We start from the raw sequence: 27,529 nt of genomic DNA on the forward strand, positions 1-27,529 counted from the left end.
AGGCACATCTGCCCCTGTCCCTGCACCTCCCATCCCCAGAGGTCTCTACAGCCTCCTTCCCCATCCCCATGTGTCCCTGCAGTCCCCCTCCCCCATCCCCAGTCTCAATGCTGTCACCCCACTAGCTCCTGAGCCCACGCCCCAGTCTGCCCCCCCACTAGCCATTCTGAACCCATGTCTGTTACCCCCCAGCAGCCCCATGTGCCCCACTCTGTTCTAACCTGGCTCCATGGGCACGGTGCTGTGATGAACTTCTACTCCTGGGGGAATTCTGCAGCACTGGGCACGCACAGAATTCCCCCACCACAGAAAATACATTCTGCCCCAGAAGTGCTGCAATTCTGCCTTCTGACCACCAGGGGCCACTGTGGCACCAGAACAGCCAGCTGCGTTCATGCTGCTGGTTCTTCTGGCACCACAGTGGACTCTGGTTGGCGAAAGGCAGAACTGCAGCACTTCTGGGGTAAAAATGTAATTTCTGCTGAAAAAAAATTCTGCGAGACACATGAATTCTGCATGTCCGAAGATGCACAGAATTCCCCAGGAGTAAATAATTGCCATGTGAAAGTAGGTGTCCTGTAGCTCCAGAGCATGCAGGGAAGACAGTCTGTAGAGTGACCATTCAGAACCCCATGTACCTGATATATTTGTTGAGGCCTTACTTCTAGTCCCAGTACTTCCTGGTATCCAAAGGAGAAGCTATGCCCCGTGTTCCAGTGGAACCTTCTCCACTGCTCCCAAAGGCAGCAGAGAGTAGACCTCCTCGAGGAGCAGTATCTCATGAGAGGGGTCCCTGAAGAGGGACAGGGAGGGAGGGTTGGGAGGTGGTGTAGAGTGGAACTGGATGGCATAACCCAATCTGATGGTACTTAGGACCCTGCTGTCAATAGTGATTGAGCCCCCATCATTGTGAAAGAGGGCCAGCCTGTCCCCAAAGGAGGGAGATGAGGAGGAAGGAGCAATGACTAGGACAGTGCTCTGGAGCAAGGAGTCAAATGGGCACTTGGAAAGGCATCAGGGAAAGGTGTGGGGACTGGCCCAACCCCAAGCCCAACAGCTTCCTCTTTGGGATCTATCCCTCTTTCTGGTGTAGTCCTGTGCCTTGGGGCATGTCTACACTTACCTCCGGAGAGATTGATCCAGCGGGGGTCGATTTATCGCGTCTAGTGAAGATGCGATAAATCGACCGCCGAGCGCTCTCCCGTCTACTCCGGTACTCCACCAGAGCGAGAAGCGTAGGCGGAGTCGACGGGGGAGCATCAGCAGTCGACCTACTGCGATGAAGACAATGTAAGTAGATGTAAGTACGTTGACTTCAGCTACGTTATTCACGTAACTGAAGTTGCGTAACTTAGACCGATCCCCCCCCAATGTAGACCAGGCCTCAGAGGAGGGAAAGGCTGGCCAAATGTGCACTGCAGACAATACTGCTGCCACTGGATGCCACAGTGGCGCCTCTGCAGCCTGAAGGACTGCAGGGTAGTCCTGGAATTCTTAAAGGACCGCAGCGTCTCCTCAGTTTTGTCTGAGAACAGTGTTCAGCCGTCGAAGGCCAAAGAAAGCCAGGAACCCCATCTCATGGTGACCACGTAGGCCACCCACCCTGGCCGAGGTGTTCATGATATCGAGTGTGGATTACAAAAAGCATCTTAGCCACCAAGCAGCCCTCAGTGACAAATACCAGAAAATTCCTCCTGATATAGCTGTCCAGTTAACAAAACTGTACTTGGACAGCAAGGCTTGCTGATTGGCAATTCACATCTATAAGGAAAAGGTGGTGTAAATCTTCCTGCCCATGCAGTCCAATCGTTTAGAATCCTTAATCTTTAGGGGTGAACTTAAACCTGCCCTGCTGGGCTCTGTTGTTCACCGCAGTTGCAACTATTGAATTTGGGGCCAGATGGGAGTTAAACCCCTCAAATCCCAGCATGGGAATTAAATAGTGCTTTTCTATGTGCTTAGCTATAGGTGGTGTCAAAGCCAGAGTGCTCCAGAGGGCCTTAGCCAGTTCAAGGAGCACACTGCTGATAGAGAGGGTGACTCTCCCAGGGGCACAGAGCTGTAAAAGGTCCATCAATTTGTGGGGGGTTCTCTTAAAAAAACCACACACACAACACACCCTCTGCTTGGATACCAAGAAAAGCAGCTACATATTGCAAAAGGACTTGGTACACCTTAAAATCCAGTACCGAAGGGGAGGATGAGCCATGTAGCACAGCATCATCTGGAGATGAAGATGAGGCCCTTAACTGAGCCAAAGCCGGATCTTGTTCCAGGGATGACGGACCCAGATGGAACAACTCTGGACGCGCCACAGGGAGGACTGCCAGTGCCTTGGCCTGCAGTGGATCGAGGGTCACCACCACAGACTGGCCGGCAATCTTGCCTTTGAGCAAGATGAAGAGGAGGAGTGTCCCACGGATTCCACTGACATGGATAAGGCACTGGTGGCCAACAGGTGCAGGGCCAGGGACCTCCATCCTGAGCATGAGATGTGCGCCAATCCATTTACATGTAACAGTCCATCAGTGGCCCTCAATGCTGGTCGGGCAATGGAGAGTGGGAGGATGACAACCCAGACTCAAAGGAGCCTCAGGATTCCGGAGATAAGGGCAGAGCCAAACCAGAGGGAGCAAGTAGATGTTTGACTCGTCTACTGTCCAGAATGAGGTAGGAAACAGAGCTGCCAATGGAAGCAATATCATTGGTACCAAAGCATGCCAGTGCTTGAAGCAGTGTCAGTCCCGAAGTGAAGAGTGGTACCAGAGTGTCTGATGGCACCATCAAGAGTGGTGAAAGCCACCATGGAAACATCTGCTGTGCTGACTGCAGCAGTGTCGAGGAGGTTCCTGGTACCGGGGTCCCACGTACCAATCAGAGTACCAGCCTTATTTCCACAATTTGTGGACGGGGCGGTGTCAACAGACCCAAAGATTCAGTAGCTTGTTCAATAGAAGGGGCTATAGTTGACAGAGACTTGGCAAAGTCCTGGACCAAAGGAGAGGTCAGGACTGAAAGGCAGAAGGAGGTCTGTAGCTACTTGATATGCTGCCGACGCAGAAATAGTCGGTACTGGCATCTCCCTCATCAGTACCAGACTCAATGGATGTCCAGAGGCTGGAACCAAAGTCAACGGTAAAGGGTTTCTCACCTCCCTACTAGGTACCGGGGAATGGTTAGAAGCACCAGCTCCATGCTGTTCCATGCTTTTCCTGGGGGAGGAGGAAGAGTCACCCCAAAACCTGGAGCAGTCCCTATTGGTGGATGTGATTGCAGAGCCATTGGCCATTATCTTTGAAAACTCATGGCGATCAGGAGAGGTCCCGGATGACTGGAAAAAGGCTAATGTAGTGCCCATCTTTAAAAAAGGGAAGGAGGAAGATCCGGGGAACTATAGGCCAGTCAGCCTTACCTCAGTCCCTGGAAAAATCATGGAGCAGGTCCTCAAGGAATCAATTTTGAAGCACTTCAAGGAGAGGAAAGTGATCAGGAACAGTCAGCATGGATTCATCAAGGGCAAGTCATCCCTGACAAACCTAATTGCCTTCTATGAAGAGATAACTGGTTCTGTGGATTAGGGGAAAGCAGTGAACGTGTTATTCCTTGACTTTAGCAAAGCTTTTGACACTGTCTCCAAGAGTATTTTTGCCAGCAAGTTAAAGAAGCATGGGCTGGATGAATGGACTTTAAGGTGGATAGAGAGCTGGCTAGATCGTCGGACTCAACGGGCAGTGATCAATGGCTCCATGTCTAGTTGGCAGCTGGTATCAAGCAGAGTGCCCCAAGGGTCGGTCCTGGGGCTGGTTTTGTTCAATATCTTCATTAACGATTTGGAGGATGGCGTGGATTGCACCCTCAGCAAGTTTTCAGATGACACTAAATTGGGAGGAGTGGTAGATATGCTGGAGGGTAGGGATAGGATACTGAAGGACCTAGATAAATTAGAGGATTGGGCCAAAAGAAGTCTGAGGAGGTTCAACAAGGACAAGTGCAGATTCCTGCACTTAGGATGGAAGAATCCCATGCACTGCTACAGACTAGGGACCGAATGGCTAGGCAGCAGTTCTGCAGAAAAGGACCTAGGGGTTACGGTGGATGAGAAGCTGTATATGAGTCAACAGTGTGCCCTTGTTGCCAAGAAGGCTAACGGCATTTTGGGATGTATAAGTAGGAGCATTGCCACCAGATCGAGGGACGTGATCATTCCCCTCTATTCGCCATTAGTGAGGCCTCATCTGGAGTACTATGTCATTTTGGGCCCCACACTACAAGGAGGATGTGGAAAAACTGGAAAGAGTCCAGCGGAGGGCAACAAAAATGATTAGGGGGCTGGGGCACATGATTTATGAGGAGAGGCTGAGAGAACTGGGATTATTTAGTCTGCAGAAGAGAAGAATGAGGAGGGATTTGATAGCTGCTTTCAACTACCTGAAAGGGGGTTCCAAAGAGATGGATCTATAACTATTCTCAGTGGTACCAGATGACAGAACAAGGAGTAATGGTCTCAAGTTGCAGTGGGGGAGGCTTAGGTTGGATATTAGGAAAAACTTTTTCACAAGGAGGGTGAAGCAGCTCTGGAACGGGTTACCTAAGGAGGTGGTGGAATCTCCTTCTTTAGAGGATTTTAAGGTCAGACTTGACAAAGCCTTGGCTGGGATGATTTAGTTGGGCATTAGGTCCTGCTTTGAGCAGGGGGTTGGACTAGATGACCTCCTGAGGTCCCTTCCAACCCTGATATTCTATGATTGGTCTTATGAGACCGTCTCCTCGGCACAGTCAACAGGGAAGAGCCCCTATTGAAGTACCTGCTCCAGAATGTGAAGCGGCAGTGCTGTTGGAGCCCAAGGGCAACCTCTGACCCTCTGAGGGCCTTGGGACCAAAGCAGGCCGCATGGCCTGTTCGAGCAGGCGCTGCTTTAGGCGAAGGTCCCGAGCCACTTGAGTCAGTTTCTTAAAAACTGATCGGCAGATTGCGCAATGCTTCTTGACATGGGCCTTGCTACCGGGGATCACTTCTCCACATGAAAGACAATGTTTAAACCCCAGAAGGGCATCACTGAGGCAACAGACTGGTAACACAAACTACTCTAACATTAAGAGTACTACTAACTATATACAAGAGAAAAAACTAAATTAGTTGAGAGGCTGAGACCACACAAAGCTCCGACTCCAGTCATGGGCAGTAAGAATGAACTGAGGAAGGATCAGGACAGCATTGCCTCGTGTAGCCAGGACTATAACCACAAGGTGCAAGTGCCACCCCTCTACAGGTACTGCTGGGCAAATTTCTCCTGTTCTGATGTGCTGGGGAGACACACACCTACATGGAATACATGGCTGCATCTACTCCAAGAAGAAGAAAGGGCTACAGCTTTAGATACACAGCATTGCCCATTAAGTGCTTACCTGGAGGAGAGACTACTGCATGTTGGTTCAAGTGAGGAGGAGTGCTATGCTCAGGTTGCTGGGGGAGATGGGGTGGCATCTCTGGCTGAGGAAGATGCATGATGGGCTGGGTGAAATGTGTGATAGTGTCAAACATGTTCCCTGGGAGCGGATGCTCCATGATGGGGACCTGTGCAGGTACGAAAGGAGGGGGAGAAGACTTCATCGGAGGCGGTGCTTGTTGAGGGACAGGCTGTGGAGGCAGTGGTTGCATCTGCTGCTGCTGCTGCTGCTGTGCCTGCTGATGGTGGTGGTGGTGATGCTAGGGAAGACAAAAACTCATGAGATCAGCAGAACCACCTCATTTAAGTTTCCAGCCTTGTGTCATCTGGTATGCAGGGAGGCAGCTCAGAACAATTCCAGACATCAATAATGGAGGGACTGAGCCTGTGGTTGACTATAAGCTCCTGATCTAAAAGGGAGATCTAAATAAGAGAATTGTTTTAACAGCCTGTGTGCCCGGCCCAGCCCAACCTCTCTGATGATTTGGCGGTCAATGTATACTGAGGACGCTAATTCATAGGAATTCTCTCATGGCTCCAGGAGGGAGGCTTCTCCAAAACTCACCTTTTTTTGCTCTCTCCCAGAGTGCCCTTTCTTCTTCAATTTTGGTGCCATTTCTGTGGAGAAAGGAAGAAGGGATAATAAAAGGGTTAGCATCCAGGTGCTGCTCTTCCAGGAATCACTGACACAAATATGGGAGCAACTAATATTACTGATCTCAGTTACAAGTACAACACTTAAATCACAGGAAGAGTAGCGAAGTTTTGGTGCTCACTGCAAACTGCTCTCTCTGAAGCACTCACGAAGAACACATTTTCAGACACAAAAACAGGCAGCTTTTCTCTGATTTTACCTTTGGAACTTACTACAGATTCCTGAGGAAAAAAATTCAGTTTCCTTGGCTACATCTTTGTTCCTTCACAAAACCAGGAAGGATCAGAACTTTCAAAACATCAACTACAATGGTTTACAAAGAAATTTCTTCAAGACTTTGACCAACACTAATTCTTCGGCCACAGGCCTTTGGGACACCAAAGTGACAGACTATAAGAATTGGTTAGCCCTTGCCTACATTAGAGTTTCTTGGAAATCTCTCACCAGTGCAGTGCCACCGGTGGTAACCAAAGTGGGAGTTAGTGTGGATAGGACTCAGGGCGCTGCCGGAATGTGTGTCATGGTGTCTTCTATACCCATTCTGACCAGTGTTAGAGAACGGTGGTAAAAATGCCAGTGGTCTACTGAAAATACTTCCATTGCTACCACTGGTGGAGCTGGAATGATAGAAAAATCTTTCAAATAGCCTATTAGAGATACAACCTGACAGGGCTGCAGAGAGCTGGCTGTGAAGCAAGTGTTTTCACAGCCCATTAGTTAGCTCAAGAGCACTTATTTGAACATTACATCATTGTCAGTGATGGAGAAGAGAAAATAGACAGACAGCAGCCATGATAGAATAGATGCAACACAGAAAACCATCCTTCCTCTCACACTGGAGAATTGTTACGAGTTTGCATCCAAGGGCCTCTTGCTGTTTAAACAAGAAAAGGGCTTAAACTCACCGCTTTCTATCAGAGGTCATACTGGGAGTCAAACAGAAGAAACTTTCTTCTCCACCCTAAAACAAAACTGTCTGGGACTTTCAGCAGCTTTCACTACCAGTCAGTCTCTCTCCATTGGTGAAAATTTGTTATATATTAGAGCTTCCCAAGACTTCCTTTGCAGCTTACTTCAAAGTTTATTAAATCAACAAAAATGAAAGGCACAATATTGACCATCTGGCTTAAATTTCCTCCCCTGGAGAATTCCAGCCAAACACCTGAATCAATTCCCTTGCTTGAATGTGTTCTACTTCATCATTATTTGGCACGCCCAGTGGTGTGGGGTTAAGACTCAAGCACTACCCCTGAACAGGGTTTAAAACAGCCTTGGCAAAATTCTAGTGGCCCATTCATGCCCCGGGTGTTTTTTTTTTTTTTTAAATTGGTAAGTAAAGTATTCCTATTTTCACCACCGTGAATCCTCATGAGAGGGGACAGGCAAATATGGTAGAATTTGTACTTAGGCTGGTAAATTGAAGCCAGACTACATAATCACTTTTGTACCTTCCGGCCTTGGAATCTATGAAATGTTCATAATTTTGCAAGGCCAATACAAAGTCAAACCATTTTGTAGCAAAATTTAAGATGATCTAGTAAGTATTCAGACCCCCTTCCTATGTATATCATGCTTCCTTCATATGTCTCTCTCATTATGAGTTTCCCTGTGGTATAAGGTAAATACAGCATAATTAAAGTATTCCTGGAGGTCCCTTCAGCTACCAGGGTCTATCATTACAGGGATTCCCTAAGCTTTTCAGGAAGCAATATTTTACCAGAGCAAGACCTCAAGTGTGTTGACAGACTCCCATTTAACTGTTCACATTTTCCATGGTTCAGGCTGTTTTTGTGACCACTAGGAACAGCCCAAGCTCAGCTGCAGGTCAGAACATGTCCAAGACTAGATGGAAGGTGGGTAGCAGAGCTCCTCATTACAGTATTGGGAGATGAAGCATCAACACCATTGGTTGGGGCCACTAGTCATTTGAGGACTACTGTACAAATCTGACACTTTGCCAGTCTAACTTGGTATGAATAATTACTTAACTAGGTCTTGACCCAGCAGAAGACATTTCAAAGAGCCAATAAAACCTCAGTAAGTTACATGCATTAAAGCTCATGTGCTAAACATCCATACAGAAGTGGCTGGAACAAAAAATAAACAATCCTTTGCACTTTTCCTCCGAGGCTCTCCAACTGTTTTACAAATGGGGCCAAGTATCATCATTCCCATTTTACAGATGGGGAATCTAAAACATGGAAGATTTAACGTTTCTCTTGAAACTGTACATGGTAGAGCTGAAAATTGGATCCCAGTCCAGTGCATTTTCCACTGGACTAAAATTGAAAAATGATTATGGTTAATCTGCTTGCAAACTTGTTTAAAAGAGTAGATTTTGACTTAAATATACAAAGCCATCTTAACCAGCCACATTGACGTTACTTTGCACAAAGGAGAAAGAGAGTGGTTGATGTTTTCTGCTATTAAGTGACTTGCCCCACATAGACTTTCCCCATCTGAGTCAAAAACCCAGGTAACCGAGAGAGAGGCTGAGAGAGAATTAATCACAGGAACACCACACCAATCAACTGAAGAGTCACCACTGAGCCACTGAAAGGCAAGAAGGGAACAGCAACATGTAGGTCTTCAGGAAAATCATGTTTTACAACTATTCACTGAGGTCTTTTCTGAGTTCCTACTCTATGACTGAGGGCAGAAAATAGAAGCCCCATACTAATCAGTAAACTAAAATAAAATTTACAGAAAAGTCGTCAAAATGACAGATGTCAGTCTCTGTTACAGTTAAGTATCTAAGAGACTGGTCTGCTTTACTGTGAGCCATACACTATGTGAGGGGCTTGCAAATGTGCTTTGGAGCCTGTAACTGCCACATTCTTATCTGATGCAAGTGTAATACATATAGCAAACAGAACCTGATTCACTTTGCTATAAACATTCTACTTGCTGATCCACTTTTACCTTGTCTGCATCACAAGAAACTTCCTACCATCCATACCAAACTAGGAGGAAACTGAATAAGCTGTGTGGCTGGAAAAAAAAAAGTTACTGAAGGAACCAATATTTCTGTCATGTTCCATTTAATCAGAAGAAAAAATACCAATGGGAAGAAATCAAAGGATGGGATACAAACAAATGTGGGGGGTTCCAGGAAAGGAGGAGTTTTGTAAAAGGACACCACCACTTGAGGGGAAGAGACAAGGAAAACTATGACATATTTGATCTTTGCAAATCAATGGGATTTGAGAGCATTCCTCTCGACAAGTTGCAGATTTGCTGCATAAGTACACAAGGAAGTTGCACTAGTAAACATTATCAGCGAAAAGGCAATTAAGCCATTATCACTCCTATGTGAATGGGACTGGAAATGGGAGATTATACATAGACAGTCCCCAGTTTCAGGAGTCAGCCAAAAATGCCATGTTTAATATATAACATTTCTCATTTGTACTTTATGTCAGAGACCCCCTAGCTTCCTGGTTTCCATGCAGCTGATCAACATGTATGTGTTTTGCAATAGTAAAGGTGTGAAAAAGAGGGACTATCAGACATGTTATAAGGCTGTGTGCAAGTATCAACCCTGAAAAGCAGTTAAAAAGGTACCAAGTGGTGTCACTCTGACCTACTTGCTTCTTTGTACAGGTGTTTGCTCTCACTCCTATATTCCTCAGAGGTGTGATGGCTAGCTTCTAACCAAGCTCCTCAGAAGCGGCACGTTTGCTTACTGGTGTGCATATTTCTTGTAATGATATTGTCTTTAGTTTAAACTGAATTATTGACAAACTATCACATGTTTAGCCAAGATACTGGACCACGCTCTGCACGTAGGTAAGAGAAAATGGTTTGGTCTGGATTGACAGGAAACCCCATTCACTTTATAGTGCTCTGAGCAAACGGTTGTGCATCTCCTGGTTTGTTGGGATCAGCAGTTCTGTTTAATATTAGACTCACGGGTGTGACTCCGTGGGACTAAAGCAGCTATGGACACAGCTCCACTCCAGCCAGCCACAGGACACTAACCTTCTGGCCATTTAACTAACCAGGAGGTCTCCAGAAATGCAAGAACAGGCAAACAAAAGACAAACATGGCCCAGAAAATCACTTTTCAGGTTTACTCTGAATAGTCACATCAGCTATTTGAGAGATAAAATTTTGCTGCTTTTTATTCTTATTAACCCTGCAGAGCCAACACAGCCACGGTTGACAGCTGCTGATTCTGTTCCATCTTGTGTATCTACAAAATCGCTTATTAAGTTCCAAATCAGTGTCACACCTATGGAAGCCCATGAAAGGCACCAAGGGCTCCGCATGGACTAAACCTGGTTCACAGAACCATTATGATGGTTCTCTTCATACCACATTTCAACTAAGCTTTGGCTCTTAGAGCCCAGGTTGAGATTTCAAGGCTGGTACTTAGAAAAAAATGTCTACTTGTGCACACAGCACATCTGAGACAGAAATCCTCAAGACACAATAAATATGGGATTCCACGATGCCATTCTCACAAAGTCACTTTTCAGAGTAGAAACACTAAGATCAGAGCCCAGTTTCCAGTAAGTGAAGCCTCTGCTTACAATTAACTTATTCTATCAAATAGCTTTCCTCTCTGGAAGGTTCTAGAGTATCTTCCCCACTCACACAAGTTTTTCCAATTATTAATTAGTTACTTCCCCACACTTTCACTGAGGAAGGTGAAATACTCAATAAAATAGTATACAATTATACACTTGGTAAAAATATTCTTTCCATTTTGAAATGACTTCTTAAAACGGCAATTCCATTATACAAAAGGTACATTTTCTGTAGCAAACCAAACACTTTATTTATTTTTATTTAAAAACAAAAATATAAAAAAACTATACAGCTTGTTTTAAAAAAGATTGTGGTTACATTACTGTTAAATCAAAAAGCATGCAGATAAAAATATAAAAATAAACAGATTTGTATAAAGTAATGATTTGTAGATGATAAATGCTAATTGCAGTGCCTTAAAAGGAATCTGAATCAAAATGGCAATGACAGTCCATTCATTGTCAAATGCATTCTTACTTTCTAGGATTACAGCTTTGCTAGTAACATGCAGTTATACATTCCAGTAAAAATCAATCCCAGTTCCCAGCAGTTTATAGAAAAATAAAATACAACAGGAACAATCATGTGATTTGGAGAAAACATTTTAACAATGCTAAGAGACTGCAAGTAAAAACTTTACAAAATAGTTTTGGTTATAAAATAAACTTCCCTTGATAACACAGAGAACCTCCATACTACTCTGGTATTAGAGATGAGCTCAAAATGTGAATACTGTGTATAAGTGACTCATGGTTTCCAGACTGTGTTGTGGTGCTTTCTTGGCATTTTGCTGGAAGACAATTAAATCTAATTGCTTCCCTTCCCCTGTTGTGCAGGGAGAGCAGATCAACTCATTGTGGCTTCTAGGCCACTGACACAGTCATGTAAGGCAGAAGGTGTTTCCTAAAAATGTGGCTAAAGAAAGTTGTTAGCAGTAGCAAGAGCACTAAATCCCAAGGTTCAAATTGGTCTTGGATAAGATGTATATCTAGCTTTACAGAAAAAGGGATACCTATACTCTAATGTGCTGGCGTATCAGTTTATTGAATTTCTAATGGAACTATCACCTTAATAGAAAAATGCTGATGCAATATTTGTCAAATTATTACATTAAAAAACACTAGGGTTTTGAAGAAAAAACCCAACAACCCTAATCTTAACAGGGCAAAAGAACAGTGATTAAAAATAGTACTTAGCTTTTCTATGTATCACGGTACATAAACACACTAAGGCCTGGATCCTGCAATCAGTTATGCAAGTGAATAGTTTCTTAAAATAGGATTACACTCAAGTGCAGGTGCCTAGTGGACTTTGAAGCTCTGTCGGGTGCTTTACAAATATTAATTAGTTCTCCTTCCTCAATTCAGATGCAACCTGAATCAGCATGTTGTAAACTGACAAGGAGTGGTGTATCAAGATGGTAATTCTTCAGTGGGCTCAAAACCAAAGCAAAGCACTTTTCCTGACCTCTCATTAGAAAATATGGAAACTATGTTTTAAAAAATGAACATCCCCAGTGAAAAGAATAAAGAGAAGAATATCCCATACCCAAACTCCCAACAAAAGAGTTTCTATTAAAACTCACCACATTAAAATAGAATATTAAGCCAAATTTTGTACAGTTATCAGAACAGTAAGGATGCAAATTTGATCAGTCATAGAGCCTTGACAGTTGAATTTCAATAGTCAACTCCCCAACTGCATAGTTCTCCGAGTAACTACTCAAGTGGTTTGCAGGACCATAGATACAGCAGTGCTCTTCTGCAAAGCCCCTTTACTGATGCTTAGGGCCCTACCAAATTTATGGCCACAAAAAACTTGTCATGGACCGTGAAATCTGGTCTCCCCCCGTGAAATCTGATCTTTTGTGTGCTTTTACACTATAGTATACAGATTTCACAGGGGAGAGCAGCTTTTCTCAAATTGGGGGTCCTGACCCTACAATAACCTTGCAACCCCCCCCACCCCTTTTTGGGTCAGGACCTCTACAATTACAACATCATAAAATTTCAGATTTAAATAGCTGAAATAATGAAATTTATTATTTTAAAAATCCTATGACCATGAAATTGACCAAAATGGACCCTGAATTTGGTAGGGTCCTACTGATGCTATTAGGAGTGTCCTTGATGATTAATATAAAGTTAATTCTAGATTCTACTGAGAGAAAATTAATCTCTTATTTTTTCTTCCCCCATTTGGTGTTTCCCAGGGAGGAGCTACAACAGATAGGAGGTAGTGAGCACTTTGAAACATTATCTGCACAGTAAGGTCTTGGCTACACTTGCAAGTTACAGCGCTGTAAAGCCTCCCCCAGCCCTGTAACTCACTCCCCGTCCACACTGGCAGGGCACTTACAGCGCTGTATCTCCCTGAGTACACCGCTGCAGGTACTCCACATCTAGGAGAGGAATAACAGCTGCAGCAGAGATGGCTACGACTCACGGGTGTGAGTGTAAACACTTGCAGCGCTGTACTAATCACCTTGTCAAGTGGCCAATCCTCTCCATTGTTGTGACCGGCTGCAGGAATGCAGAAGTACTGGTTTCAAAGCTCCTACCACAGAGAAAAGCAAACAGTTTGCAGCTTGCTTTGAGTGAGTAAATGAATGAACAGGGGGCCAGGAGTTCAGAATTTGCAAAATAGAGAGCTGACACGTTCCAAAAAGCACTCTCTCTCCACCCACACTCCCTATCACAATCCACCACCCCCCACTCCCCCCCGTTTTGAAAAGCACATTGCAGCCACATGAATGCTGGGATAGCTGCCCATAATGCATCGCTCCCAATACAGCTGCAAATGTTGCAAGTGTGGCCACACCACTGCGCTGTCAGCTGTCAGTGTGGACAGTCCGCAGCGCCTTTCCCTACTCAGCTGTACGAAGACAGGTTTACCTCACAGCGCTGTAAAGCTGCAAGTGTAGCCAAGTCCTAAGTTAAGACTACAGGGAATCAAGTTTCCTATTTCAGAACCCAAGGGCCAAATCACCTCTAGGAGTTTAGCAAAGTAAGTTTATTCATATAGAGCCATATGAGGTATTGAAGGTACAACTGTATGAGGGGAATGGTGGCCTACTGAATTAGTACGCAGGTCAGCTGCTGTGTACAAGCTCTGCCAATCTGACACCTGGCATTCTGTTCACAAATCACTATGTGTGGATATGAATGCCTACTCAGATGCACCATTCAAACTACATCCTGAATGCAGGACACTAGGATAGAATATCCTAGTTCATCTACATTTCCTAGGTGCCAGATGATCAGGAACTTTGGGCATTAAGCCCACTAAATCTGAATTGGTAGATACTCCCCACCCATGTGAGAAAAAGAGGATGAGAGGAAGTTTCTGCATAGAGGACCCCCCACACACACCAAATCTAGATGCCCCCATTCTCTTACGTTTCTCAGTCACCACAGTATATCGACGTGGTTAAGGAGTTTGATTGTTGAGAAGGGCAGGGCTGTCAAACATGATTAAAAAACTACCTGATGCTTGATAAAGACAAAACAGAAGCCAATTAAATTCAAATGGGTGAAGTACTGTTGAGGAGGGAAGTATTTTCCCTCCTCTGATTCATAAAGAAACAGGAAACTCTATTAAGGAACAGATTACAATTTAGCAGGGTCTGAAGTTTGAAAGGTCAGCCATTTAATCCATGCATAAAAATACATATTACAAACACAGGAAAAGTATCTTTCTTTTGCACAACTCACAGCTGAATTGGAGTTGACTCAAAATGTTCAACCCAAAAGTTTACCTCTGAGCTGAGCTACAGCATAGGAAGTTTCAGAACAAAAGCAAAATTTGCGAGAAAGCTGACACAAGTCAAGTTGAAACCTTAACTTTAGTGTTTGTTACCATGGAAATAATTTTAGTAGAATGGTTTCTACATATCAATGGTCTTGGAGACTTTTCAGGAGACATCTCAGGCTTGCTAGCTAAGGCATGAACACAAAATAATACTCAAGATCTTTAGATGAGGTATAACATCACAATATTACTTCATTCATTAAAACTATAAAACATGAAACAATAGCTATGAAACATGGAGACCGAGTTCACCACAAGTATTGCCTCCCACATTCCCTTCCTCCCCCCAGTATGAATAAAACTGAGCTCTTTTGCTTCACTAAAGAGGTAAGAGGATACCTCAAGCCAGAAAGACCCAGCACTGCACCTCTAAAGGTAATTTCTGACTTGTTAACGTATATTTGGGTGTTCTGTGAGCTCTAGACACTCTCTGCCATAAAGATGCACCACTGTATACTATAGCTTGATCATTCATGACTGAATGATTAAGCTCAAAAGAACAGATATGCTTACAAAACTATTTGTATTCTGTAGAAAGAAGGTTGCTTACATGCAACCTCACCTAAGGCTGAAGACACAAAAACCATAATTGAAAGAGGCAATGGAATCTATTAGAAATTTCACGGTACTTGCATAGAAAGTCAGGAGGTAATAAAGTTACCAGCTAACTTGATGGTTGTGTTTAGTCTATATCACAAATAGGTGTCTCCAGGATGAATTTCAATCTCATTACAATTCATAAAGATACTATCAAAACACAACTAAAATTAAACTGCACTAATCCTTTAATCCCGTACCTCTGTTTTCATAGATTATAAAACTAAGGGACCATTCTGTTCACCTGGTCCAATCTCCTCCAAAATATCCCCCAGTAATTTGTTTTCTCTACTAATATCAATCTTCAAGGTATTAAATCTTCCAGGGCTGATTTTCAATGTAAGTATAGTACTCATGATTATTAACAAGAATGCTTTATAAATTCTGTTTTAAATTCTAGATTAAGGATTAGCAACAACAGGTGGATTAAAGTGAGTAGAGCAAAATCAACCCAGAATGTAAGTAGCTTTTCAGAAATCTGGACTAGAGATGAGTCAGGTAGCTGTACGAGAGCACTGTATTAGTGCATTAAAACCTGTCTTTAGTGACTACGGAGAGTGAACTGCAGGAGACTGGAGCAGATGCGTAATTTCAGTATAACTAGTTATATAATGTATACCTATTTTTTCTTATATATTATAGAATTAACTGGCGTGTATTTTTACATGTATCAAAGTGCTTTATGATAAACCAAACCAAGATAAAATAACTTACAATTATAGTATTAAGATTTTTAGATTATTTAAAACTACATATATCTATTGCACAAAACACCAAGTACACCCACCAAACAGCAGCTCAGTGGGTAAAAAAAGGAAAAACAGAAACCAAGTTATTATAAAAGAGGAGCATAAGAAGCCAGATCTTATTACAAACTGAAGTGCAAAGATTATCAGTAAGATTTTAAATCTAATTTTCCACTTCACCAGTGCAGGTGTTTCCAAGATTCTCCTATCAGGATATATATTTTGCAACTTCTCCAGAATTGTATTGCTCATTTAAACATTACAGAGAGAGAAGCTCAAAGGATGGCCAATGACAGGGCTGTTACAGTAAAGGGTATCGTGAATTAACAATACATTAGTTACATAAGGTGTCAAATATACAATTTAAAATGTTTAAACAATTACATTTCAATTCATGGGAAACCGTATTCTATATGTTAATTATTAAGTTACTATCCTGCAGTACAGGGACAACAAGGGCCCCTATATTTAATCAGAAGAGCAGGAGAAAGATTTAGCAAAACAAACATCACTGTAAATATTCTAGACCAGAAAAATTTAGTTTCTTTTTTTGGTAACAAAGTATTATCAAAACAAGTATATTCATTTGTACATATTCAAAGACTACTAAAAAATCTGGTGACTGTAGCTTTATTACGTGGCAGAAAGCTCAATAAAGAATACAAACTGTGCGCAGGGTTACTGGTTTTTAAAAACAATGTTTAAACTGAGAGAATTATAAACATATTATATGATTAATTTTGGAACAGAAAGTGAAAGATAAGAGTCAACAAGCTAAAACAAAACCAAAAATTGCATCCCAAGGAACATTTGCAATTTCAAAATAAATTTGAAGGGAAAGAAGGCTCACATACCACACACACATTGCACTATACCTAGAGGCAGAGTGCTGCCCAGTGGCTCTAATGATAGCACTAAATCACTTAATGCCAACATTTTCAAAAACATCTGATTTCCAGTAGCCAACATGGGACACCCTGGCCACGATTTTCAGAGATGCTGGGCACCTATTGGGGCACCAATTCAAGTTAAAGAGCTGGGTGGAGGGGAGGGGGGGTTGTGGGGGCACCTCAGCACCTGTGATAATCAAGTCCAAAATGGACACCCAAAAACAGAGGCAACCAAAATTAAGAGGCCAGTTTTGAACACACTGGCCCTGTCATCCCAAGACTGTCAAGATGGAATCAGACTAGGAGATATGGATATGTTTTGGGAAGAGCAGTTTTACAGTCAGTTGTTATAGTTTTATGGAACAGAGAACATTAGAGAAAAAAGCTCAGGCACGTTTAGCACTCCACCAAGGAAGTGCAGTTATGGTACACAGTGGAGTACACTGGAGGCACTAATGTGACTTATGTTGCAAAGTTGAGCAAACTGTCATCTTACAGATTTCCATACCATACACCACATAAAACTTATAAAGAACTAAGGTTTTAATTAGCTCTGCCTAATGACAGCTTACTCAAAATACAAAAACTATAAAGCAATTCATTCTTAAGGATAAAGTGCTTTATGGCAGAAGAACAGAAGAGGTCTGCTCCCTCAGCCAATCACAATCCAAGAGGTCAATTACAGGACAATGAGCAAGTGAAGCTCAATTTCACTCAGATCCACACAATCAAATGAATCCGGTTCCACTGCCTCATTCTCAGGAAGATTATGAAAAACATTTAACTTAGAAATGGTTTTGTCTGGACACTTGCCATGGAAAAAAGACAGATGAGAACGTACGTTGTTTTTACCATATTGTGGCATCTTAGGGTTTGTCTACACACAGATTTTGCACTGATTTAACTATAGTAGTATAGCCAAATAGTAGTACAAAAACTTCGTAAGCCAGGCCAAGATATCCATAACTGTGCTTTTGCAGACAACTGCATCACACTGGGAATAAATTTCTGGGGCAAAGAGGAACAATACTTTTTTCATTCCCGTGTCTCAGACCTGAATGAGCAAAGAGTCATGCAAGAAAGACCAGAGAACTTGATTTCTAAACAAGTTTTTCCACAGAAGCTTTGGAAGGCCTAAGTCTGCATTAGTCAAATAAAGCCACTGAAATACAACAATTGTACAACAACAGTCTATGGCTCGAGTGTAAATGTGGCAGCTCTGCCTCAAGACTTATCTAGTAGCAAGAGACCATTTTCTTCTAACATTCTCGTCCGCTAACACACACTATGAGGACAGCACTCACGAACACTGAAAGTTATATTTTGACCAGTATTAAATATAATTTCCTCTAAAGAACTATCGTCAGGAGTTCCTTTCAAAAAACTGAATTTAACTTAAAAATATGCTTGACAATATAATGCAACCTAAATGTGTTATATTTAACTACAGTTTAGTGCAGATTTCCCCCCCCCCAAAGAAAATAAAGGCTTAAAATCAGAGTGTTTGTAGGAAGTGTCATCAGTAAGCATCCAAAGCAACTCCTATAAATACTAATCTCTGCTGATTTTGGGGAGGGGCAGAAAAGCAGAGGCGAGTATTTAGCATACATGTGGGGCTTGTTTTGAAGTTTTAGAGCAGTATGCATTCAGCACCTGTGCTCTTAGGCCTCTCCAAACCCAATGGCAGGCCTGAAAATGTATTACTTCAGTCACAGAACTTCTTAAATTACAAGTGCATTTTTATTTATTTTTACTCCTGTTTGCACTTCAGAGTCAATCCAGCTATAGAAGTGGAAGCAGGACTCTTTTCTACCTCATACATCTTCATCAGACATAGTTAACTACGTTAAAGTTGCAGAAACTTTATTACTGGTGATTTATGTGCCAGAAAGAATCCAGCTTAACTTTCAGAACCCACACAGAGCTGGCAGTTTGAGAAAGAATAACTCGAATTCTTAGCTATACAGCTTTGCTCACTTCGACACACATGAATGCCACTTTAGTTTCTTAAAGTGTGGTTCTTCTTCTATTTCAGAAGTGCAAAAACACCCTCAGCTTAACATGCCTAAATCACAAATTCTGAGGGCGTATCACCTGAGAATAGAAAAGCTATACAAAGTCATTACTGCTCACCAAATTCATCCTACTTTTCCTGAAGAGAATTGTTTCATGCCATTGTTTTTATTTTTTATACATAAACCCACATTTCCTCAGCTGTTGTTCAGCAAAATTCCCTGGTGCAGAAGTGTTCCTGGTGAGAACACTTACACTTCCCAAGAGCAAACTGAAAAGAGAAGGGGTCTTTTTAAAAATATGTAATTACATCACTGGCCAGATAGAAAGTATCTGGGCATATGTTACATGTTGGCTCTCCCACAGCAAGGAAGAAAGGCAATAAAATCTTGTAATCTTGGGAAGTGCAAGATGCCATACCCCCATTTCCAAGTTTCATATGTCGGGTCCAATACAGGCAACTGCAACATGCAGGATCTACACTGTGTGTACGGTTTTAATTACAAAGACAAAAAAATTAAAGACCAAGCCAGTACTGAAAACATATTTATTTATACAGAAGACAGGTATAGGACTGAGTCTTTAAATAAGCTGCATCTAACCTGTTTCTGAATCTTCACTGTCGGAGGAGCTGGATTCACTGGTGCTCTCAGACTCTGAGGAGGAGAACCCCTTCATTTTAGAGGAACCAGCAATTACATCCACTTTCTCTGCTGCAACAAGATAATAGTACAATATTGTCAAAGGATGACAAAAATAACCCAGAATCCAGTCTTGTGCTGTATGGTCCTCCTGTAATCAACAACGCCCGTAATAGGAATTCTATTGCATGGAGGGCTGCTTGTATGCTGATGTTCTATAGTTGGGGTCATAAGTAGCTTAACTAAGTAAAGTACTGTTGCAACTGGGCACAGCAAACTCACTGCCCTGTTCCCATGTTCCTTCCTAGTCCTGAACTTTACAAACTAGGGCAGAAATGAAGAGTTTGCCCTACTGTTCCCAATTCCCTAATGACGTAACAAATACAACTTTTGCCTAAATAACCCATAAACATGCATGTATCAGATTCTTGCAGAAGGAAAGTGTGCTAGAAATGTTCACACACACATTATTTACTGACTAGATTATACTGGCCCATAATTAATGCATAGTATTTTTTTTAAATAATGCTATTGACCCAATGAATTATAATGGGTCCAAAACTGCATATATTCAATCCTGCACATGACCCAATCCTTCTGCAATCTGTGTTAGAGAAGGCTTTTCATGCATATGCAGCATTTGACATTTACACTTCAAGCTCTAGGCTATTTTTCTTTCCAAAACACCAAATAAGCTTACAAGTGATGCTTAGGCCAGCAGCACATAGGGCATCTTCTTATGGCTTGCTGAATTCCAAACGTAAAGGTTTTATTTGGATATATCAGTACAAAGAAAAGCACGGGAATGGGTTATTGGAGAATTCTGCAAACTCCCCACTACGTGCACAGTCACTTTTGATTCGGTAAGAGGCTTTATTCAACTTTAAAATGCTTTTCTAAGCATTAACCATATATTAAAAACTAAAACAAAATCCAAAAACAGCTCCAAAAACTAGTGGAAAGAATCCAGGATGGCAGCCCCAGTGTAGTGAGTCTCATGCCTGGGACAATCCAAAATCCAGGCCTATACACGTGCCAACTGTTTCACAGGATGGTGCCCCAGTTTGGCATGAGAGCATTCTTTCAGTGAGAAGAGGTGCTTTGGGGCTTTTTTGGCACACTGAAGGTGAGTTTGCAGCCCAGAGCAAATACTGTTGTACAATAAAAGAAAACTAAATGGTTTTACAAGGAAAGTTTGCATGAGATTGAAACAGCATGTAATATTCCATTTAGCTGGCAGTATGATGTGTCCCTTGTATCAAGTGTTTGGAGTGAAGAAAATATTTACATTAGAGATCAAAGTACAGGGATATTAAGATAAAGTGAGCCCTAAATCACAAGCCATTGAGTTAAAGTCCAGTGGTAAGATTTAACACACATGCTGTTGTGCCATTAATCTATCTTTTGATAGAAAAGTAGTAGTTTTGAAATGAGTTCTTCTCTTCCCTGGCATGAGGATATAAATACCTATATACACAGTATGTGCATCATCTCTCTCTACGTGTGTGTGTCTGTGTGTGTGCGCGCGCGCGCCTCTCTCTCTCTCTCTCTCACAAGATTTGCACTACATCGCTGGAATGTGAAGTAAACTGCTTTGAGGATGAAAGGTACCTTGAGGTTTCCTCTTCTTCCGTAAACATGATGTTACATATCTCTCCAACTCCCGCAATGTGGATGGCTTTAATGTCTCAAAGTCAATTTCAATCTCATCAGGATTGGAGTTTTTAAGCGAGGGTTCTCTTGACTGGATGATATGGACAACTCGGCCCAGTTTCTCACCAGGGAGTTTATTAATGTCCAGGCTCAGCTGCCTCTTTTCCTCATAGGACATTGGCTTACACTTGTCCTCCTCCTCAGACTCGTAGACAGGAGGGGGTTTGCTGTTCTTCACCGTCACAGGCTCCTTCTTACTACTTAGGAATAATTATAAAACATTATTATAGAAACAACAAAATCGTGAGGCGTTTAAAAAGCAGCAGCTTGATATTAATGTCTTAAATGTAACATTGATTACACTACACTCTAATTAAAAATGATCCAAGTTGTTTATTTTCAGGAGGCTATTAAGAGTACAATTGGAATGGGTGGGTAAGAGGGCAGAGAGAACAGAACGTGACAGATAGGCGCTCCTTGGTGACGTTCATTTTCAGCATTAAATATATGGATCCCTCTTACGATTTCTGACTTCCTGATCTATATGTGCGTGTGGGAGAGGAGGGGAAGCAAAAAGCAGCAGGCATAAAAAAAAAAACAAAAAACTGTCCTCAGAATAAGTAACGATCTGTTAGAGACTTCATATACTAGGGTTGTGGTTTTATTCTGAGAATACAGAAATTAGACCATCACTGATTTTGAGAAACTAGGTTTGTAGTTATAAAAAGGATGTGTATCTAACTGAAGAGGTCACACTTCAGCCAGATTCATAGCACCTCAGCGTTAACACAGAATGCACAGCCTATGTAGCAAAAGGATTACCAATGAAATTAGAGAAGTAAGAGTTCTATTAGGCCACAGTCAGTTCAGTTCCCTGGGAAGAATTTACAATTGAGCTCTACAGTACATTGTCTAGTATTTTATCCAGCCTCAATGCCCTAAATGGGGGATGGGGGTAGGGGATGAGAAATGGGCTCATATCCCTTACTTTTGACAATTTTGCAGCCTAATCAAGCTCACTGCAAGCAGTTTCTACTTATATGCAAACTACATTTTCCCCTTTCTTCATTTAACCCCATTACCCGAAGTTATGATGCTTTGTTGCACTGTAAATAGTTCCTCCCCCTGGCTGGGAGTTATGTCCTTGAAATACTTGGATATTTTACCTCTGCTGAGTTGTCACTTACCCAGCTGTAAATATCTAGCTCATAACCTTTTCCCTGATAAGCCAATCCCTCCAGCACCCACGAGGGGAAGATAGATGAAATCTAAAAAACTCCAGGATCTGGGATTCAATGTCACAGTGACAATATACAGAGGAACAAAAATTAATTCTCTATCCTATCTCATACTGGATACTAATGGCAGCCCCACAAGCCAGACACAGAAGCACAGGGGTGCATGAGTGAAAACAAGTACTGTCACACTGAGGCACAACTGATTGGGGGCTGCACCAACACATGTTCCTGGAACGGATACTATCAATGCCAAGGCCCTTACAGAAGCAAGAAACCCCAGAGGGAGCCATCACTACACCACAGGCACTAGGGGTTACTGTTCGAAGTAATCCTGAATGCAAGAAGGTTGTCTCTAACTCTCTATTGTTCCTCAGTGCAGTAAAATACAAAAACTGCAAGATATGACAGACACAAAGCTGACCTTGAGTTACTGCTGTTGCTATTATTTTTCTTGGCCTTCTTGAGTGGTGGTTCCTTGGTTTTACTTTTCTTATTCTCCTCTACTTCTTCCTTCTTTTTGTGCTTCTCTTTTTTCTTTTCTTTCTTGTCTTTCTCCTTTTTCTTTGGTTTGCTCTGCTGTGGCTGGGACAGGGCAGCGAGCTGTTCATGCACTGCTTTAAGCTAAGAGGCAGACACACAAAGATCAAGATACTTTCGTTCTGCATCACCTCCACTCCCATATTCATTCCTTTCTTCTCCTTTCTGGCCTGGCTACTCTCACTTGCTTTCATCTCTTTGAATATTAAGTGGGTCAGTTCTAGATGCTTTTTATTGTTCACTGATTATTTTTTCCATTATACTTTAAAGCACCCTGACCCGCTTGACAGGGGGTAGGAAGTTTTTATAAAGTTACTACTCTCCTCACCTTTCGGCCAAGAACAGACTGCCCACTTCCTCTGCGCCAGTTGGACACTAAATGCTATTGACAATGAATGATTTAATGGACGAGGAGGGCCTGTGAGGCTACAATGATTCAGATGGAGCACTGCCTGTATTCAGGGCTGCACCTCCCTATCAGAGGTGGTGGCTACAGATCCCATTTTATAAGTTCACGTGCCACACTTTAGTCTTAAGTTAAGCCAGCCCAAAACTGTATTCTATCCATTCAAATGACGCTACCTAACTCAAGGCAATGTATAGTGTGCTGCTGTGATTTTTTTGAACATTATATGTGTACTAAATAGAACATAATCAAATGTTTTGAAAGACACCACAATATTTATTAATACTTTTCCCATTAAGCCCTTTCAACGACAGATGTCAGAGCACTTTACAATTGAGCTTCACAGCCCCTGGGAAGCTGGTAGCTCATTTTACAGATGGATAAACTAAGGCAAAGAGCTAAAGCAAATTGCCCAAGGTCACCCAAGTCAGTAGAAGAGTTGAGAATGCCTGACTCCTAGTTCCCCCTGCTCTAGCCCCTAGACCCGCAGAACACATTACCTGTTCCTGGAGTTCTGCTAATCGCTGAGCTCGTTCTTCCTCAGAATCATCTGATGAGCTATCGCTATCGGAGGAGCTATCACTGCTGCTATCGCTGGACGAAGGGGGGGCCACCTTGGTTGGGGGTGGCACCACTACTGGAGAGGAGGCTGGAATCATGGGTTCTTCAGGTTCATCTGGCATTTTAGCAAAGCGCATCTCAAAAACATCCTGGGGGAGAAAAAAACATTGAAAAATAATGCTAGGTTTGCAAGTACTATACAAATACACATTTACAAGCAGCTCAGCATGTAATAATGATTATTATTCAAGCAACATAAGCCCCTGACAAACACAGACAAGCCTTCCTCCTTGAAGGAACGAAGGGAGGACAGACTAAGATCAATATATGTTCTGTACAGGCTTGGCAGAATTCAACTTCTGATATCAATGTTTATTTTTAAGCATTTTTTGTCCATTTAATTTTTCACAGTTGCAAAAAATTACAAGTTTTAAACTTTTTTTTTCTACTTATCTATTTAAATGTCCACAGTCGCAGGGCAGCATGGGGTGGTCAGTCAATTATTTAATGACAGCAGATGTAGAGATTCAAAAAGTTAAAGCTTTACCACCATTAAAATACAAATTGCCAATATCACATATACAAACAAACAAAGTAAATATCCTTAAATCAAACAGTTCTCAAGCAGCATTTTTCTTGCTTTGCTTATCTTTAACTTTCTATTATCGCTAGAAATATTCAGTTTGTGTGTGTATAGTGAAATTGAGGTTTACTGACATTTATCGATAAAAATCTGATCCTTCAAAGCCTACTTATGTAACTAAATAAGGTAAGAGTGCTGAACTGATGATACTATCTACACAATAAATACTAAGGTGCAGGATGATCAAACCTACTAAAACAGCAGAACAGCTCTGTGGATTAGCAAAAAGAAACATTGATTGTCCAATTCAGGGCAGAAACTTCCTTACTTATTAAAAGACAAAGTTCAGAGGGCGCAAACAATTCCTCAAAATTACTTCTAAAGAATAGAATTCAATGTTTTAGCTTCCTTAATTAAAAATAACTTTGAGGCAGCTTAAAGCTTACTACGCTACTATACTACTTCTCTGTTCACTCCTTAACTGATATTTTAAACAAAATTAAAGTCAAAGGGTAAACGTGAGATTTGGAGAATATGGTAGACTGCAGTCCTAAAGAAAAATTACAACTATGCTTGCAGAGTCAAGACCTTAATACAAAACCCAGTACAGAGATATACTGAAATGTTGAAAAAAATCCCCTTACAGAATGGCTAATACTAAATCTGAACAACCAGATGACATGGTTCAATGTGGACACAGGTGCTGAACGGCTGCATTTTATCTCCATTGTTGTTTGGCATTGCAAAAGACTGGATAACAAAATGCATTAGCAACACAAACATCAGAACAGCATGGGCAGATGGAAAATGCCTAGAAGACCTAGACTTTGCTGATACTGCACTACTGAGTGAGGCCCATAAAAACTTATCAAGACAGACAACTTGGCAAAAATAACACGCTAAGCAAGTTATAAGGCTAAAATATCAAAAAAGTAAACCAGTTCATCCACCTGGGCAGCACCGTTAGCCAACAGAGACCTCAAGAAGGAAGTGACATCAAGAACAGAGCATACACTAAACTCAACCACCTATGGAAATCAAAAATATACAGTGCCAGAACAAAACAATTTTCAATTCAAAAGTAATCTCGGTGCTAACACACGGCTGCGAGAGCTGGAGAGCTACTAAAATGTTAGTCAGAAAACCAGACAGCTTCGAAAGTAAGTGCCTATAAAAGATTCTGGGCATTGGTTGGAAAAAATCCCCAGTGAAGAGATCTGAGAAATCACTAACCAGCAGCTCATTTCCACCAGAATCAGAAGGAAGCACGTGACATATCTGAAGCATGTACTGCAGATGCCAACATATACCCCCATGTGAAGCTGCCAAGTGGAAATGAAAGCACCCAAGAGAAATCTTAGGAACCCCCTTTAGTAGTGAGGGCAGAATAGTTGATCTCAACACCACAGAGCTAATGGGGAGCAGCAGCAAAGGACTGGTTTCTGCCTTCTGCACCAACATTGGCATGGAAAGGATGTAAAAAGACCTTTACCAATGCTACTTCTCATACAGACTATCTGTAAAGACTTGTCCAGGGGGAGGTATTCCTCCACCCTGCTTTTGTGGTTAAATAATTTTAGCTTCTCTGAAGTCTTATTGTGTTCTTTAAAACCCTGGCAGGCTCTCCACCTGCTCTACAGTACTGGGTTGCTTAGAGTATGGTTGGAAAGGCAACTATGTAAAAAGGGTATCTTCTTACTCGACAGGTCTCTTCCCTGTGCGTAATACGTAAGGTTAAGATTTTGTCACTTTTACTAAAAATAACAGTCAGGTTGTGGGCAATAAGCAAAAATTCACAGGAGCCATGACCTCTCTGACTTTTACTTAAAATAACGTGGGGGGGCGAGGGGGGGAAGAGAGGGAAGGGGAGGGGGGCAGCTGCTGGGGGTGGTATGACAACTGGAGCCCCATGGGAGACTGAAAGCCCGAGCCCCATTGCCACAGGGATGGGGGGGCACAGCCCTGGCTCCAGACACGAGTGTGTGGGGGCGGAGGAGATAGCCATGGCTCCAGCTGCAGGGGCGTGGTGAATCATAGAATATCAGGGTTGGAAGGGACCTCAGGAGGTCATCTAGTCCAACCCCTTGCTCAAGGCAGGACCAATTCCCAACTAAATCATCCCAGCCAACGCTTTGTCAAGCCTGACCTTAAAAACCTCTAAGGAAGGAGATTCCACCACCTCGCTAGGTAACCCATTCCAGTGCTTCACCACCCTCCTAGTGAACAGGGTGAAGTTAAAGAAGTCAAGAAGGCCTGGTAAAGTCACAGAATTCATGACTTCCATGACCTCTGACTAAATTGTATCCTCAGTAATATATATTGCATCCACTTTAGTGCCAAAATAAGATTTTAATATTGACATTAGTCTTGCAGAGCCAATGGGAGGGAGAAATGGATTTTACCCTGGGTCAGTCATTATCCTCTGAATTGTTAAACAAGTTCCGGTGCAGAATCTTTCTTGCTGACAAATTATATTCAGATATAACCCAAGTTGATTCTCAGATCCCAGATAGTAGGGCTGACAATTAGAAACACCATCTTTTTACAGGTAAGGCAAATGAGAGAGACACACAACGCTATCTGAACTAAATTCTCAGAGCACATCCTAACTGCTCAGTCAGGTAAATAGTGCCTGGGATTTAGTTTTTAAATAAGGCAAATGTAAAAAAGCTCTTCATGGTACAGAGGAGTCCCAAACGCCAACATTTAGTTACTGTGACATGCCAAAGCACCAACCCCACCTAGAGCAAAGGCAGCTGGGGAAACAAGTTAGTCTAACAGCAGAAGAGTCCATTTTAAATATTCTCTAACCCATTTATCATTCAATATGTAAAAACTAAAGCATGACTCTTTAAAAGGTTTATATTTAAAAAATGTAAAAACATGTTTATGGTGAAAAGCCACATAAATGCTACCAATCATAATATTAAGTCTGTATTTGTCAGTTAAGCATGCACTGCTCAGTCATCTCTGCTCAGTCACATTTTTGCACGTTACAAGCAATCTGTGGCTTGTGCCTCAGAACAATCAGGGGGGTAATTCTGCCTGATTGATATGCAGTCATTTTGCTCACATATGGCCTACCTGACTTAGCTATTTAAACATACATTTAAAAGGAAATAACTAGGAGTGGGCCACATTACCATGACATCAAGGTTAAAGGCCCAAATCCAGGACTTTACTGTAAAAGTCTAGCTACCTTTCTGATATTTTACTTAT

The 27,529-nt window shown here is 42.2% G+C and overlaps 1 protein-coding gene across 8 annotated transcripts in view; it reads right to left on the minus strand.

The window, feature by feature from the left end:
- BRD4 (bromodomain containing 4) overlaps nt 1-27,529 on the minus strand; it is a 203,596-nt gene that overhangs the window by 29,794 nt on the left and 146,273 nt on the right. For 6 of the 8 annotated variants that reach the window (XM_054012978.1, XM_054012980.1, XM_054012979.1 and 3 more), the window contains 6 exons: nt 23,667-23,876; nt 22,645-22,844; nt 20,944-21,245; nt 19,294-19,404; nt 6,013-6,065; nt 5,407-5,707 (listed from right to left, as the gene is read on the minus strand). In XM_054012978.1, the coding sequence (XP_053868953.1) occupies nt 5,407-5,707; nt 6,013-6,065; nt 19,294-19,404; nt 20,944-21,245; nt 22,645-22,844; nt 23,667-23,876 (1,177 nt within the window). The remainder of the gene's footprint in view (nt 1-5,406; nt 5,708-6,012; nt 6,066-19,293; nt 19,405-20,943; nt 21,246-22,644; nt 22,845-23,666; nt 23,877-27,529) is intronic. The other 2 variants (XM_054012975.1, XM_054012977.1) reach the window with 1 other exon arrangement.

Source organism: Malaclemys terrapin, chromosome 23 (genome assembly GCF_027887155.1).
Source record: "Malaclemys terrapin pileata isolate rMalTer1 chromosome 23, rMalTer1.hap1, whole genome shotgun sequence".
NCBI classification, from domain to species: domain Eukaryota; kingdom Metazoa; phylum Chordata; order Testudines; family Emydidae; genus Malaclemys; species Malaclemys terrapin.